The sequence below is a fragment of the Lynx canadensis genome, chromosome A1, assembly GCF_007474595.2.
Source record: "Lynx canadensis isolate LIC74 chromosome A1, mLynCan4.pri.v2, whole genome shotgun sequence".
Classification (NCBI taxonomy): Eukaryota; Metazoa; Chordata; class Mammalia; order Carnivora; family Felidae; genus Lynx; species Lynx canadensis.
Window position 1 is genome coordinate 173,741,907 of NC_044303.2, and position 14,716 is coordinate 173,756,622.

Consider the following 14,716-nt stretch of genomic DNA (forward strand, 5'->3'; position numbering starts at 1 on the left):
CCTGGGAGGCCATGAGGCAATCCAGGTGGCCCCCACAAAGGGTCTGTCCTGTCCCAGGAGGACAGGGCAGGAGGGAGCACCAGGCACTGGGTCAGGTAACTCCATCCTGGTTCAGGGGCTGGAGAACAGCAGTAACTGCCTGGATGGACCCCGGGAAGGTTCCAGGCTCAGAGCCCTGGGAAACTGATCTCCTCACCCCCTCCCCAGAGGGTGTTTGAGAACAAGGCCATGACGGTCTCTCCAGGGGAGGACCAGGCAGGCAGGGACAGCTGCAGCCTAGCTGGGCGGCAACCAGCTGCTGCCCGGGAGACTGGCCAGGGTGGGGCAGGCGGGGCAGGCACAGCCCCCACAAGCCCCCAGCCTGAGCAGCAGAGCGTGGGAGCAGGCAGCAGCCTTGAAGCTGTGTTTCAGGCTTTCACGCTGTGTTAACGGTCAGCTTGGTTAATGCTGAGCAGATGGGGGAGGGGTGCTGCCAGCTCCCTTGGGGACAGTCCCAGAGCAGGCACATGCACATGCATGTGCAGAGGGTATAACAGTTCCATCCAGTGGATGGTGCCATGTGGACTCCTCTGCCATTAGCACTCGTTCACACCATCATGTGCACAAGATGGGGCAAGACAGACAGACCAAGTCAGAGGTGCACACAGGTTCCTGGGTTCGCCCTGAGGTAGCTGGAAGTGGATGCAAACCCAAGGCCTGGCACAAAGCCCTCAGTCTGTGTCACTCAGGCAAGACTCCCAGCTTGGGGATCCCTCCACCCTGTTTCCCCTCCATCCACTGCAGGGAAGACACCAGGAACACAGAGGTTTATTTCAAAAAATAATTTATAAAAGGCCATTTGCTTCTGTGTTTTCGGCAGGCTTCCAGCCACTCAGCTGGGAACACAGGGGCCAATGCTCTTGCCACCAAGATGCTGGGACAAACAGCAAAGGAGAGGCAGGGGAGGCCTGGGGAAATGGGGTTCGGAGGCCCAAGACCTCTCTTGGTGCAGGGAAGCAGGGAGGTTTAGGACAGCTCTATAGCCAGGTCCAGCCAAACCCCTGGACTAAGTGCTAAGGGCCAGGAGGCCAGGCAGAACCCTAACACTCAGGCCACTAGGACACCTGGGTCATGACTCCAAAGACTGGGGTTGAAGTCTGGTTTGGGAATCTGAGGCCAGAGCTGGAAGCCTCATTGAGGGGCCCCCGGAACAAGGACAGACCTCCCCAAGGCAGAACTAGAGATCTGAGACACTACCCTAAGGTTGGGGCCTGAGGCTGCCAAGGTCAAGCACTGCCAGGTTGCCGCTAAACCAGGAGGCTGAAGGCTGCTGGCCTGCCTGCCTATAACAACCTTGTGGCCCTGCTCATGTCTGCAGTCCAGGGAAGGAGAAGGAGCTGGGCCCCAGTGGCAGGGGGTCATGGCAGAAGACAGAGTCGTTGGAGGAGCAGGTGCTGCTGGCATCCCCTCCAGCAGGGGAGTAGGGTCCAAAGGTCAGGCGGAGGTCCAGGTACTATGGGGAACAGTGCTGGTCAGTCCTGGTAGTCGGCTGAGATGAGGCCCAGAGGGGGGAGGGCAGAGGGAGGTCATGGGACAAGAGGAGAGCAGTACCTCCTCGGAGACGGCCAGCAGGACCTTGTCCAGTGCCTCCACCAGCTGCTTGAAAGTAGGCCTCTGAGAAGGTGCTGCGTGCCAGCATTCACGCATCAGCCCATACCTGGTGGAGAGGGTGGAGGGTCAGAAGAGTCTCAGGACTGAATGTGGGGGGAGACCTTATGGCAAGGGTATGATAAAGGGGCAGAGTTTGATAAGGGTTAGGTGGGGCTACTCAGAGGAAGGGTCACAGAAACTAGGCCAGGATCTCCCCTCAGATGGTGACAGTGAGTTAGGGGACCAGGTCCTAAGGACAAGGTCAGAGCAGAGGATGAGGACTGCAAAGTGGGAGAGAAGGGAGTGAGGTCTCACAGCTCTGGGGGACAGTTTGGGGGCCGGTCCATCCGATGCCCTTCCCGCAGAAGTGAGAACAGCTCCTCCACAGGGATGCCGGGGTATGGGGAACCCCCGAGAGTGAAGATCTCCCACAGCAGGATCCCAAACGACCACCTAGAGGCAGAAACAGTGCTCAGCAGGGCAGAGCTTTGCTCCCTACTCCTGGGGCTGGGATGGGGGGCCTCACAGGCATGATCCACCATGGAGGGTGGGGATTGGAGTCTGGGCCCACTCAGGTCCTAGGGTTTTGTGACTTTGGGCAGGTGCTTTGCCCCTTTTGTGGGGTAGGACAATGATTGCTGGCAGCTACTCCAGACCCCCAACCTCCAGGACTCACACGTCACTCTGGTGTGTATAGACTCGGTCAAACAAGGCCTCGGGTGCCATCCACTTTACAGGCAGGCGGCCCTGGATGGGAGAAGTGGGGGCATTGATGCCAAGTCCCACAGGTCCTGGTGCCCCCCCACCCCCTTTCCAGCTTTGCCCTGCCTCCCTCACGTTGCTGGTTTTCTTGTAGTAGTCAATGTGGTGGACGCCACGGGCCAGCCCAAAGTCTGCTATCTTCATCACATTGTCCTCTGTCACCAGTACGTTTCGGGCAGCCAGGTCCCGGTGGATGCACTAGGGGCAGGGCAGGGGACTTAGGTTTATTAGGACACATGGCTGGATGCTGGGCACACTGCACTTCACAGTAACCCTGGGGGTAGGCATCATCCACTCATTCTACGAATGAAGACGTCAAGATGCAGAGAGGGGGAAACCAAAGCTAACTTCAGGGCCCCACCTCTCTCTTGCATGGTCTCTTCCCTTGCCCGATGAGTTAGGGATTGTGTGAGGAAGGAATAGGGACGTGCAGTGTCAACTGTGTATGGATGGGGGGTACAGAAGGACTTGGGAACATTTAGACAGGATAATGGGAAAGGGGAAAGAGGGAGAAGATGGGGACATTCAGTGCCAGCGGCAGGAAAGTACACAGGTGGAGCAGTTAGAATGGTCCAGAGTGCTGCCCACTGCCCATACCTTCCTTGACTCCAGATACTGCATGCCTCTGGCCACCTGGTAGGCACAGGAAACCAGAGCAGGGAAGGAAAGCGGCCCTTCGCTGCTCCTTGGCCCATCAGGGCTGAGGTCGGGGCCTGGGGGACGCCGGGCCCGCAGGAACTCCCGCAGGTTTCCCTTGGCGGCACACTCCACAATCACATACAGAGGCCCTGTAGAGGTGAGAATGGACAGGGAGGCTGCTGAGGCTGTGGCTCCATACCCCACTGTCCCTGTCCTTAGCCCCATTCCAACCCACCTTCCTGAGTACAGACACCCAACAGGTTGATAATGTTCTTATGTCGGCCGATCAGCTTCATCACCTCCATCTCAGAGACCAGGTCTGCCAAGTCCTTGTCGGAGGCATTGTCTGCAAGGGTGACATCCAGGGTGACTATACGTGGGGGAGGTGCAGGGTTGACTATATAGGACATTGAGTGCTGGACCTGGAGTCAGGAAGCTCTGGGCCTGAATTCGTGCTAGGCTCTGCGGCCTTTAAAAAGTCTTCTAACGTCTCTGAACCTCAGGATCATCTTGTATAAAATGGGGCAATGGCTCATGCCCTACTTCTCACAGCAGTTGCAAGGATGAAACAAGATCAAGGATCTACAGGAGGTAGGCCTCTCTGTGAGTGGGACGAGGAAACAGAGGAGAGGAGGAAGAACTCTGAACAGGAAGACACTGTGTCTGGAGGTTTGGCATTCGTTCTTGATGGGGTAAGAGCTCCTGGGGGCGGGAAGCAGGCTGGCGCCCTGAGGCCTGTCTGACTGGGGCCTGGTGTCCTTTTGGCCTGAGAATTCAGGGAGCTGCCCGTGAAGTACAGCTAGGGGAGGCTGAGAAAAAGCTGCTCCAGATCTTCTTGGGAAGGCTGAGGACCAGGGCTGACCTGTGGCCCTTGGCCAATGACATACCCTCCCTGCCAAACCTCACAATGCACATTTCTCAATCCCTGCCTCCCAGAAAGCACCAGGTGGCCCCAGCTGTGCAGAGAGGAGGGGGTGGGGGAGCAGAACAATGGTTTTGGCTGCTCTTGTAGAGGAAGTGGGGGATAGCAGTGAGAAGCCCCGATGGCGGGTCCCAGGTGTGTCCTAGGCGCTTTGGGGCTGGTGCTTGGGCTGTTCTAGAGTGGTGGACACGGGGAGAGACTTGGGGGAGGGCCCGGATGGGGAGGCTGAAGGTATGGCCTGTGAGGCTGACATGGTTATCTGAGACCCAGGCTGACGTGGGGCCAGGGCTAACGTGGGGGTGCCTAACCCCAGTCATCCCAAATCCTTGTAGTTCTCATCATTCAAGTGGTTAAGATTTTATGTACCAGGCACTTTCCACGAGCCTCAGCCTGGGAACTATTGTTTACCCCACGTGACATGTGAGGAAACAGGCTCAGAAATGGCTGGCCAGGGTCAGTAGCAGAGTTGGGCCCTAGGCCCAAGAGTGGCATCTTGCAGCCCTTCTGGCCACCAGTGCTCAACTGATAGCACCATGAGCCCCTTCTGTTAGTCTCACGGCCACAGCACCTCCCCTGGCGTCACCACTCACCCTTGAGCATCTTGACAGCCACAGTGCTGGCTTGGTCAGGCCGGGCAGGGTCCATGCCGAAGGCCTCTGCACGCACCACCTGCCCGAAGCAGCCCTCACCCAGGGGCTTCCCAAGCACCAACCTGGAAATTAGAAAGCCGAGGCCTCAGCCATAGGAACATCATTCCTGCCTGGAACCTGAACCTTATGCTCACTCCATGCAACATACCTGTCCCGGGGGAACTCCCACAGCGGGTCGAGAGGTAGGTCTAGACTCACAAGGCCAGCGAGCAAGGGAGGGCCACTGGAGGAGAGACGAACACCCCGCACCAAGGACGAGCTTGACTTGGCTGAAGAACCTGACTCCAGGGAGAACTGTAAGGTGGGTGACTTGGTCAGCCTGCTGGAGCTGAGCTGGGTTGGGAAGGCAGGCCAAGAGCCTCGCTATGGGGACACAGGAAGGCGTGGGTAACAGCAAGGTACCTGTCGGGCCAGAGGGAAGCGGGACAGCTTCTGCACAGTGGCGGGCCGCCTAGGGTGCCGGCTGATGAGTATCTGCCCTCGATATAGCCCGGCCAGCAGCAGGAGGACAACCAATGCCAGAGAGCCTGACACGTACAGGATGATGTCCGTGAACCTGGCTTCAGGTGCTGGTGCTGTCCATGTGAGGTCCTCCTCTGTCCACAGACAGACACATATATAGACAGAAAACTGACAGGTCAGTGGTCAGATGGCCAGCTCCACATCTTCTAACTCAGGCCCTCTCAGCTCCCAGCACACATGGGGACATTTGACAAGCAAGCTGGAGCTATACCCAGTCCTGCACACCCATACCCCAGAGGCTCACAAGGCAATCGTATGTGGACATGCACAGAAGGACCGCTAATGAGGGATCAAACACACAAATCCGCATGCTATGTCCCAAGCCCCACAGGACACAGCCCACTGCTGGATCAGAGCAGGGTTCCTGAAGCCTCTCCTGGCCCCCTCAAGTGCTCACCTGGCAGCACCGTGAGCCAGGCTGACTGGTAGGAGAGGCCAATGGAGTTGCCTGCCAGGCAGGTGTATTCGCCTGCGTCCTCGGCTGACACGTTCCGAAGGTATAGGACCTCCACCTCTGAGCTATTGATGTCTGCTGTCTGGGGACCGGGGACATAATCAGGGGTCGCCACAGGGCCTGGGGCGATACTGTGGCTAGGAAGGAGGCTGGGGACCCACCCCCCACATCCCATGCGAGAGTAGTAGGCTTCAGGTGCTGGTGGGGGCTAGACCTTCAGGACTTGCACGTAGGGGAAGCCGTCGGCACCGAAACTGCTGCCATTGATGACGATGTGCTTCAGCCACTGGATGTGGGGTTGGGCGTCGCTGTATACCTTGCAGAGCAGCTCTACGTCGCTGCCTACCACAGCTGTGGTGTTGGCTGGGAGCCCCGCCTGCAGGATGGGCCGGTGCGGGGACCGCTCTGGGGGCCGGGCCAGGCGGTCAACCCTGACCAGTGGCACCCACAGAAGCACCCTGGTCATCTGCCTCCTGCCTCCCCCCAGCTCCAGGGAAGGAACTTCCTGATATGCAGCTCAGATCTTGTCCACCCCCTGCTTACCATAGCTCCCCATTGCCTTTGCAGTCAAGGACAGCTTCACAGTCTAGCATTTAAAGCCCTCCACGACATGGCTCCCCACTTACATGCACACTCCAGGCATACAGCTCTTCACAAATGCATTGTATTTGTCACACCTAGGACCTTTATTCAACCTGTGCCCTCTGCCTGGATGTCTTCCCCACTTTTTCTCTCAGCTGACCCTATTCCTCCAGGCCAACATTACCCCCTGTGCTTCCCTCTGACCCACTAGGATACTTAGGGCAGCTTGAGCCATCTAAGACCAAGTCCATGTTGCCTGCCAGACTGGGCCCTACCCGAGGGCAGTGTCAGGGCTCCCACCCCCATACCGCCTTGCCTGCCCGTCCGCTCACCCAGCACATCCAGCAGATAGCTGTAGCGGATGCTGCCCATAGAGTTCTCCACGAGGCAAGTGTATGTGCCACGGTCCGAGGGCACCACACTTTCCATCACCAGGCTCCAGTGCTGGTGGCGCAGCTGGGGACAGGGGAAGTGTCCATGAGGGGCCACTCACCTGTGCCCATCCAGGGGTCAAGGGAATGAGGGGGCTAGATCCCGCTCACAGGGGTCTTCTCAAGCTTTCTAGGCCCTGGGGAAGCCAGGCCAAGGCCAGAGACCCTGAGATGAAGGAGAAGGCTCCAGGAAGTGTCTGAGCCCTGGGTCTGGGTCTTTGAGTTTCAGCAGGGGCTCTTCCTGGCTGTACCACCTTGGGACAGTTTTTGCCCTCTCTCAGTTTCAGCTTCCTCACTACAGCCTGGAGCAGGCTCTGCAGGGTCTTATCATGAGAATTAGTTGCTGAAACTCAATACCTGCCAGTTATTGATCCTTCCCACTTCCCACAGAAAGCTAAGGCTGTGGGATTAAGTCATTTGCCGCAGGGTGGCAGAGTGGGTACTTGAATCAGAGCTGTCCAAGTCCACAAGTTTAGTGCTGCTAGGGCCCACAGCTGCCTTCCTCATTAGAGAAAGAATGACTTATAGGTATGATGGGACCAAGAGGGGAGTGAAAATGGAGGAACAGATGGTCTTGGAACCTGGAGACTCACCCGAATGCCTCCAATGCGATGCTCCCCGTGGAAATCCTTTCCATCCTTGAGCCAGCGGATGGTGGGCATGGGGTTGCCTGCAGCTGGACAGCGGAACTTTACAGTGTTCCCAGCAGGCACTGCATGCAGTTTCTTCTCCATGCGCTGAGGGTGTGTCCAGTAGGGTGCTGGAGAGGAGGGGAAAGGAGAACTTAGTGTCCCCAGGATGACCACCTGCTTCCACACAGGTCTCTTCTTCTCAGTGACCAGCTGGGAAGTAGGAAAATGAGTCCTTGAGGACTCATACTGACCTTGCTGGGGGTAAATGTGCCCGTTCGAGGGGTTCCCATGGGCCTTAGGGTCCTTATTACCATTGCTGGAGGTCAAGGAGTCTATGTCAAGAATAAAAAGAGATGTCTGAGGTCTAGGATGGGGAGGATCTCTCTCCCCAGGCACCCTTTAGCCCCTTCTAGACCCCCTTACCATCCACAACCAAGGTAACATTGTGCAGGACAAGCATGGAGCCTCGTGCCAGGCAGAGGTAGCAGCCAGCATCCTCCGGTAGGAAGCTGGCGATCTCCAAGCGGCCCCTCCAGCCTCGTACCCGGCCAGCAGGTGCTAGGCGACTGCCCTCCTTGTACCAGTGGCCACCACGCTCAGCCCGCCCACAGCATAACCGCACAGGCTGCCCAAGGGCCACGGTCAGCTCCTGCTCTTGCTGCTCTGGGCTGGGGGCCAGGCAGGGCTCTGTGGGCCAAGGGCAGAGGTCAGTGAGCCCCACAGCCCCAGCTGAGGGAGCCCCCTGCATATGGGGAACATGCTGCACAGGCAGGGCACAAGCACCTCTCGACACATGCTGGACACCTGCTGCTCCTCAACTTACACACACATAATCACATGCTACAGATGCTCTGTGTAAGGCAATTACCACGCCTCTGGTGCACATCACACACGCAGTGCAGAGCACACATGCTGAACTGGTCATGCCATTGCCTGACACACACATACATACACACACACATACAACACATGCTATAGATGCCACATACAGGGCACATGCCACATCTCCCAGGCACACCACACTCACAGTGCATATACCATACATGCTGTCTGGGCCTCCCAAACCCAGTGCATAGAACACACACACACCCACCCGCACACACACATACACACACACAGCCGACGGGCTCACCACCAGTTCTGCAGCCCAGCACAGGACCCTTCACCCTGCAAGGTCAGTCCTCTCTCGTGGACACAGAGATAGGTGGATGCTTGCTGGGAGCCAGACACTTTGTCTCAAATGGTTGGGCCCTGCCCTGCTGTCACCTCTTCAAGGGACTGGGCCAGGATCTTCTCCTGCTTTTCTCAGCTAGTAGCCCCCTCCAGGTGCCCACCCCTGCCATCCTCTCTCACCTTAAAGGCCATACCTAGCTCCATTTCCTCAGAGGTCTCAAGGGACAAAGCTGGAGCCCCAGGCACCTCCAGCAGGACCCCCAACAGGGCCAACAGCAGCTGCATATCCTTCCTGCTGCTCACAAGGACCCAGGCTGGGCTTGCCACCAACTGCCTTCCTGAAAAGGAGGGAGAAGAACCCCTGCTATGCATGAACCTTTGTTGGTACTATTCCCCTATTTTGCAGATGAAGAAACTGAGACAGGAAGTGGTTAGAAGTCTTGTACAACCTCCCCCCCCCCCCCCACCACCACCACACAGCAGCAAGGCAGAGACTGGAAGCAGCTTTGCTGTTGCCAGAGCCCAAAGCTTCTTCACAGTAGGTTGTGCAGGGGGGCAGGGCTGGGCTTCCTGCTCTCCTCCAGTCCTGCTGAGACCTTGGCACAAGTTCACAGAAAGGGCAGTTTGGGGATTCTTTCCTTGGAGGAAAGCAGAGAACGGAGACAGATCTTCTGCTCACTCTCAGCACACATCATTTATTTTTTTGCTGAATAAATGAATTTATTGCTGGAGAACAAAAAAAATATATATATATGAAATACAATACAAGGCCAAACCTCAGCATCTGGATGTTATCTGATCTGACCCACACTTCTTATAGCATTACTGACATTTTCGTGACCAGCTTTGAATACCTCTGGTGGCAGGGCGCTCACTACTGACAAGGCAGTACATTCCATGACAAGCAGTTCTTCCTCATGCTGAACCAGAAATGCATGCTGGGAATACCTCTGCTTTTTGTGTCCTCACAACTCTATTTGAGGCAACACGGGCTCTTGCGTCCAACAAAGTGAAGTTCAAATCCTGACTCTAACCAACTTGCAAGTTCCAGTCCCTCTCTGGGTGTCCTCACAGGACTGCTTTGAGCATAAAAGAGAACATATGTAGGGAACACAGGGAGCACAGGATGTTGGAATGTTCTCCTCCCCCTTCCTCCCCACAACTGTCATTCTGGGTCTGCCCTTGGCCAATCACCTCTGATTCTGGTGCAGTTCAGGTGTGATGTACACACCCACCCTATCTGGTTATCCTCCTCCATATCCCACCAAGGATGTCTGCATCCTTGGTGACCAGTATAGTCCCAGGGGCTACTGGCTATTACCTGGGGCTGAATAACAGTCACTAGGCACTGGTGTCTCTGAATTTACCTTGCCCAGGAAGCCAACTGCACCCTTCTCATCAGCTGCTGCCCCCCTTCCAGCTCTGGCTCTGAGGCAGGGGGCACGTAGTTTGTCTTGGCCAAAGCCATTATCTCCCCCTTCAAACTGCTCCTTCCCTGGGTTGCCCCTGAAGCTGGGGTATCATCTCATCTCATGCCCCCTCACCCCTCCTCCACCTCCAGTCCATCTGCCTCCTCAATCCTTCTGTGGTCCATCCCATCACCGTTGCTTGGACCCAGGGCAGGCCATAGTCATCTCTGGCTTGGGCCTTTGCAGACATCTCCCTTGACTCTCCAGCCTCCACTCTCCAGCAGGGCTTTAAAAATTACAAATATTTGCCATGTCACCACCCCACACCCCCTCAGCTTTCAAACCCTTAATGGCTGCCCTTGTCCAGTAGGATCCAATCTACAGTTTATCCAGCATCCCAAGCCGCCCTCCTTGCCCTTGTCAATCCTCTTTGGTTGCACAGTCTGCTCCTTCAGCCTCTTCAGCACTGAAACCACTGACTTTCTTTTTTTTTTTTTTTTTTTTTTTTTTTAAATTTTTTTTTTCAACGTTTATTTATTTTTGGGACAGAGAGAGACAGAGCATGAACGGGGGAGGGGCAGAGAGAGAGGGAGACACAGAATCGGAAACAGGCTCCAGGCTCTGAGCCATCAGCCCAGAGCCCGACGCGGGGCTCGAACTCACGGACCGCGAGATCGTGACCTGGCTGAAGTCGGACGCTTAACCGACTGCGCCACCCAGGCGCCCCGAAACCACTGACTTTCAAAACTGGGCATATCTTCTCTCTTGCACATACACACCTCTGCGTCCCCATTTCTCTTCTTCATCGGACTCAGATGCCACTGTCCCTGCACACACCCCCAGTTTCTATGGCTCTCCTCCACAAAATCCCTCCACCCTGCTCTGCTCTGCAGGGAGTGCGGCTCTCAGGGTCCACAGCTCTAGTTGGGAAAGGAGTGGGGAGGCCCAGGATTTTATTCCCATTCCGGGCTGCCCTGATCTTGTAACCTCAGGACACTTAGTCGGATCACACGCGGCGGCAGACAGACCGACCCACTGCCTTGTTCAGGGGCTGAAGGGCCTGACACTGTCATCAGACAGTCCTGGGTTCTCCTTCAGCTTTCCGCACTAAAGCGTTGGGGGACCCGGGGCAAATGACTGCACGTCTCGGATCCTCACCTTCCTCATCTCTACTCGGGGAGCGCAGACAGTCCAGCGCGCGCGGCCAAGGGACCAGCGCGCGTTTTTCCTCCTCCCCCCCTACCCGGCCACCCTGGGGGGAGGTGCAAGCAGGCAGGTCCAGAGGGGAGCAGCAGAGACAGCCGGCCCGCCCCCGCCCCGGTGGGCAATGAGTAACCAGCTCCGCGGCCAGGGTGCTCTTTGGACGGAGCGGGACAAAAGGCCCTGTGTGCGCTGCGGGTTACTGATTTACCGTCCCCTCCACCCCCCTTCCGAGAGGACGCCCAGGTCCCCAGTGCTGGGAGGGGGCAGTCCCTGAGCCCCGCCGCCGCTCGCCCCCTGGCGGCTGGGAGCGCAACCTGGGTCCTCAAGGGGTCCCGGCTCACTTCGAGCCTCCGTGGTCCCTCTGCAGGCACAGGGTCCCAGCTCACCTGGGTCCTCCGCGGCCGCGCTCCCAGCTCCGGCCAGCCCCGACACCCGCTCCTAGTGGGGACTGCAGACTCAGCCAGGGCGCTCCTTCGCCCCGGGCCAGAGAGCCAGGAATGCACCCGCGACAGTGGCGTGGCCGCTGGAGGCCCAGCGCCCCGCCCACCTTGGGCCCCGCCCCTCCTGGACCAGCTCTAACCTGACGGCGACTTGGCGGGGGACAACCCAAGGCCCCGCCCACCTTGGGCCCGCCCCTCCTGGATCAGCACTATCAGGACCACCGCCAAAGCTGCTGGAAGTACAGTGTCCCGTCCGCTTGGACATCAGTCCCCAAACCCAACAGAGCCGAGTGGCCATCTGGGTCAGCCCAATCCCGGGGCCCCGCCCCAGGTTGCTGCACACCCCATCAGACTCCGCCTCTTTTCGATGCACCCGGACCAGGCTTCCAAGTTCTAGTTATTTGCTCTATCCTCTGCTAGTCACCCCTTAGACAGCAAGACCCAGCAGTCCTGAACAGCCAGCCTCCACAGACCTTGGTTCTGCCTGCCTACTTCTGTCTTCTGTAAGTGGCTGGGAGATCCCCTCTGCCCCTAACCCACTCTGTCCGTTCTCTGCACAACTCTCAGGGTGATATTTGCAAAACAAATCTGGGGGCTGCTGGCTGGCTCAGTAGATGGAGCATGGGGCTCTTGATCTCGCGGTTGTGAGTTCAAGCCTCACGTTGGGTGTGGAGATTGCTTAAATAAACTTTAAAAAAATCTTAAAAAAAAAATACAAATCTGAATGTATCCATCACCCCTTTAAAACTTTCTGGCAGTTTTCTATAATGATTCTTGGCATGACCAGGCCCCTATCCACATCTCCTGATGAATTCTTTATTTCTTCCTTGCTCCCACTCTACCTCTGGGCCTTTGCACATATGATTCCTTCTTCCTGGAATGATCTTTCCCCTCTAGGTCTGGTTGATTCCATTGCATTCTTAGATGTCAGCTCTAAAGAAGCCCTCTGGACCTGTCAGGCTCCACTTAGATGCCTTCTGTCCTATGGGCATGGAGAAAGGCAGAAAGTAAAGCACAGATTTCAGGACTCAAATCTCAGTGCCATCACACTTGGAGTAACCTTGGCAGGTTAGTCCATCCCTGTGTTTTCATTTTCTCAACAGTAAAGTAAGTATAATGATAGTATCATCCTCATGAATTTTTTTGTGAAAAGTAAACATGTGTAAGCCTTTAGAACATTGCCTGGTGTGTAACATTTGCTTTGTAATGTTCACTATGATTATTTAGGGCCTGTTACTTTTTCAACTTCATGGAACATTCCAGAATTGTAACTAAAACAGTTGTGTAGATAGAAGCCAGGAACTGCCTACAGACTTCAACACCTGCACGCAGTAGGTGCTGCTCCACCTTGCTCAGGTCTGCCACGCTTGTAAGTACCCCTCCTCTTGAGCATCTAGATAGTGGCCAAATGAGGAGGTCAGCTGACCTTTGTCTTCTGCCCCATCCTCACCTGAAGTCTAAGCCCTCCACTTCTAAGAAGGAGAAGAAAACCCCTTAGCTGGGGTCTCAGACTCACCTCCCAATTCCTCTGGCAGGTGGAGACTTGCCCCAGGGGAGCCAGCTTCCTTTTCCATTGTTTGCGAAGGAGTCTAGCTCTCATTAACATTATTCCCAATGGAATAGACGTCTTTCCTTTGCATAACTAAAAAGCCCATCAAAGGGATTTTTTTTTTTCCTTCTCAAAAAAATAATGGTCTCCTCCCAAAGATTAATCAGAAAATAATTGGCTATCTTTTTTTGTTTTTTGTTTATTTATTTTTGAGAGAGAGAGAACCCAAGTGGGGCAGGGGCAGAGAGAAAGAAGGGGACAGAGGATCCAAAGCAGGCCCCGTGCTGACAGCAGCATGCCCAATGTGGGGCACAAACTAGAACTGTGAGATCATGACCTGAGCTGAAGTCAGACAATCAACCTGCTGAGCTACTTGGGCACCCAGGTGCCCCTTGGCTATCTTTTAAAACCAACTGGTTCTGATTCCTTCTCAGGGTCCTTCCTTGCTGGAACACCTGGAAAGGATAAAGCTCCTGGCACTGGGGGTGCCCAGCAAATGGAAGCCTCCTGCCCAGAGGGGCCTCACCAGACCTCCCAGACTCCTGGAGTGACTCAGCTCCCCAACTCTGGTCCTCTGCTGGCTCCCCTTAGTGAATGTGGTTGTTTGGGGTTGGGGTGAGCTGCCAGCAGGAGATGGACCCCACACAGCTTTCATTCAACTTCAGGCACTTCTCAGGTTTACTGGAGCCAAAGGCAGAGGAAAGGTTTTCATAGCCCAGCCTGTGCATACTCCTTGCCTCCTGAGATGCCCAAGTCCCTTAGACTGGCAACCCTATACCCCACACCCCCTGAGTCTGCACATGACCTGTTTGCCTCCCATCCCACACTCAACAACCTCTCACACTGACCCTCTGTGGCATGTGATGCTCTTTCACGTCGTTCATTCATACACACATTCATTTGCCAGGTGTCAATTAAAGGTTCACTATATGGTATGCATTGTTCCAAATCGTGGGGATAAAGCAGTAATCCGACCCAACCTCTCTCCTTCAAGGAGCTGCTGACACTGTAGTGGGGAGAGATATATATGTAAACAAAGCACAGAAGGAGACATGCTGAGGGAGTCTGGGAGAGGCATCCAAGCCTGTCTCCTCATCACGGCCTCACTCTCTTGGTAACAATCTTCCACCAGTTACATTTGCAGTCTTTCTCTCAAAACCTTTCAAACACAACCACACACACACACACACACACACACACGCCTAGCAGGGGCTCAGGAGCCTGACGTTCTAAGATCCTGCCTTTAGCCTGCCTCTGCCTTAGTTTCTCCATCCAGAAAATGGGCACACTCCTGCTTCCTTTGCCCCAGGGATGTTGGAGGAAGTGAATGAATTAAGAGATGGGACTGGGTTTCATCAAAACAGGAAGTAGGGGAGGAAGCTCTTGTCTTGGATCAGCTCCCACTATCTGCCAAGTGATATGCTAAGCTAGGTGTTATATATGCATTATAACCTTTGACCTCCCCGTAAGCCAAATGGGGGTTGGAATCCTTAGCTCCATTTTGCAGGTAAGGAAACAGAAGCTCAGGCAGATGGAATGACTTGTCTAAAGTCATGTAGCAGGGTAGCTGGCTGGCTACATGATACAACTCTACAGACCAAGAGTTGCATGCTCAGTTGAGTATGCAATTCTTGATCTCAGGGTCATGAGTTCAAGCCCCATTAGAGCTTACTTAAAAAAATAATAAAATAAAGTCACAAAGCAAGTGAACAACAGAAC

The 14,716-nt window shown here is 55.4% G+C and overlaps 1 protein-coding gene across 4 annotated transcripts; it reads right to left on the reverse strand.

Moving 5' to 3' along the window:
* Window positions 1-806: 806 nt before the first annotated feature.
* Window positions 807-11,507, reverse strand: FGFR4 (fibroblast growth factor receptor 4). Of its 4 annotated transcripts, XM_030326854.1 has the most exons (18): window positions 11,395-11,507; window positions 8,591-8,734; window positions 7,647-7,910; window positions 7,475-7,555; window positions 7,185-7,351; window positions 6,493-6,616; window positions 5,793-5,983; window positions 5,522-5,660; window positions 5,005-5,198; window positions 4,751-4,896; window positions 4,543-4,664; window positions 3,266-3,376; window positions 2,989-3,179; window positions 2,467-2,589; window positions 2,306-2,376; window positions 1,945-2,082; window positions 1,591-1,696; window positions 807-1,492 (listed from the first exon to the last, which is right to left on the reverse strand). In XM_030326854.1, the coding sequence occupies exons 2-18, from the start codon at window positions 8,679-8,681 to the stop codon at window positions 1,346-1,348; spliced, it is 2,406 nt and encodes an 801-aa protein (XP_030182714.1). In that variant the 5' UTR covers window positions 8,682-8,734; window positions 11,395-11,507; the 3' UTR covers window positions 807-1,345. The 4 variants fall into 4 exon arrangements, with proteins under 4 accessions (XP_030182714.1, XP_032449962.1, XP_032449957.1 ...); XM_032594071.1 differs by lacking the exon at window positions 11,395-11,507 and having other exon boundaries at window positions 4,801-4,896; window positions 5,159-5,198; window positions 8,591-10,283; XM_032594066.1 differs by lacking the exon at window positions 11,395-11,507 and having other exon boundaries at window positions 8,591-10,283.
* Window positions 11,508-14,716: the final 3,209 nt, after the last annotated feature.

Excerpts from the sequence above, each read along its gene's own strand:
- FGFR4 (XM_032594066.1), bottom strand. The coding sequence starts at position 8,768 with ATGCATAGCAGGGGTTCTTCTCCCTCCTTTTCAGGAAGGCAGTTGGTG. Across the intron at positions 5,984-6,492 it reads CTATCTGCTGGATGTGCTGG|AGCGGTCCCCGCACCGGCCC; the intron begins GTGAGCGGACGG and ends CCCGGCCCCCAG. Across the intron at positions 1,493-1,590 it reads TGCTGGCCGTCTCCGAGGAG|TACCTGGACCTCCGCCTGAC; the intron begins GTACTGCTCTCC and ends TGTTCCCCATAG.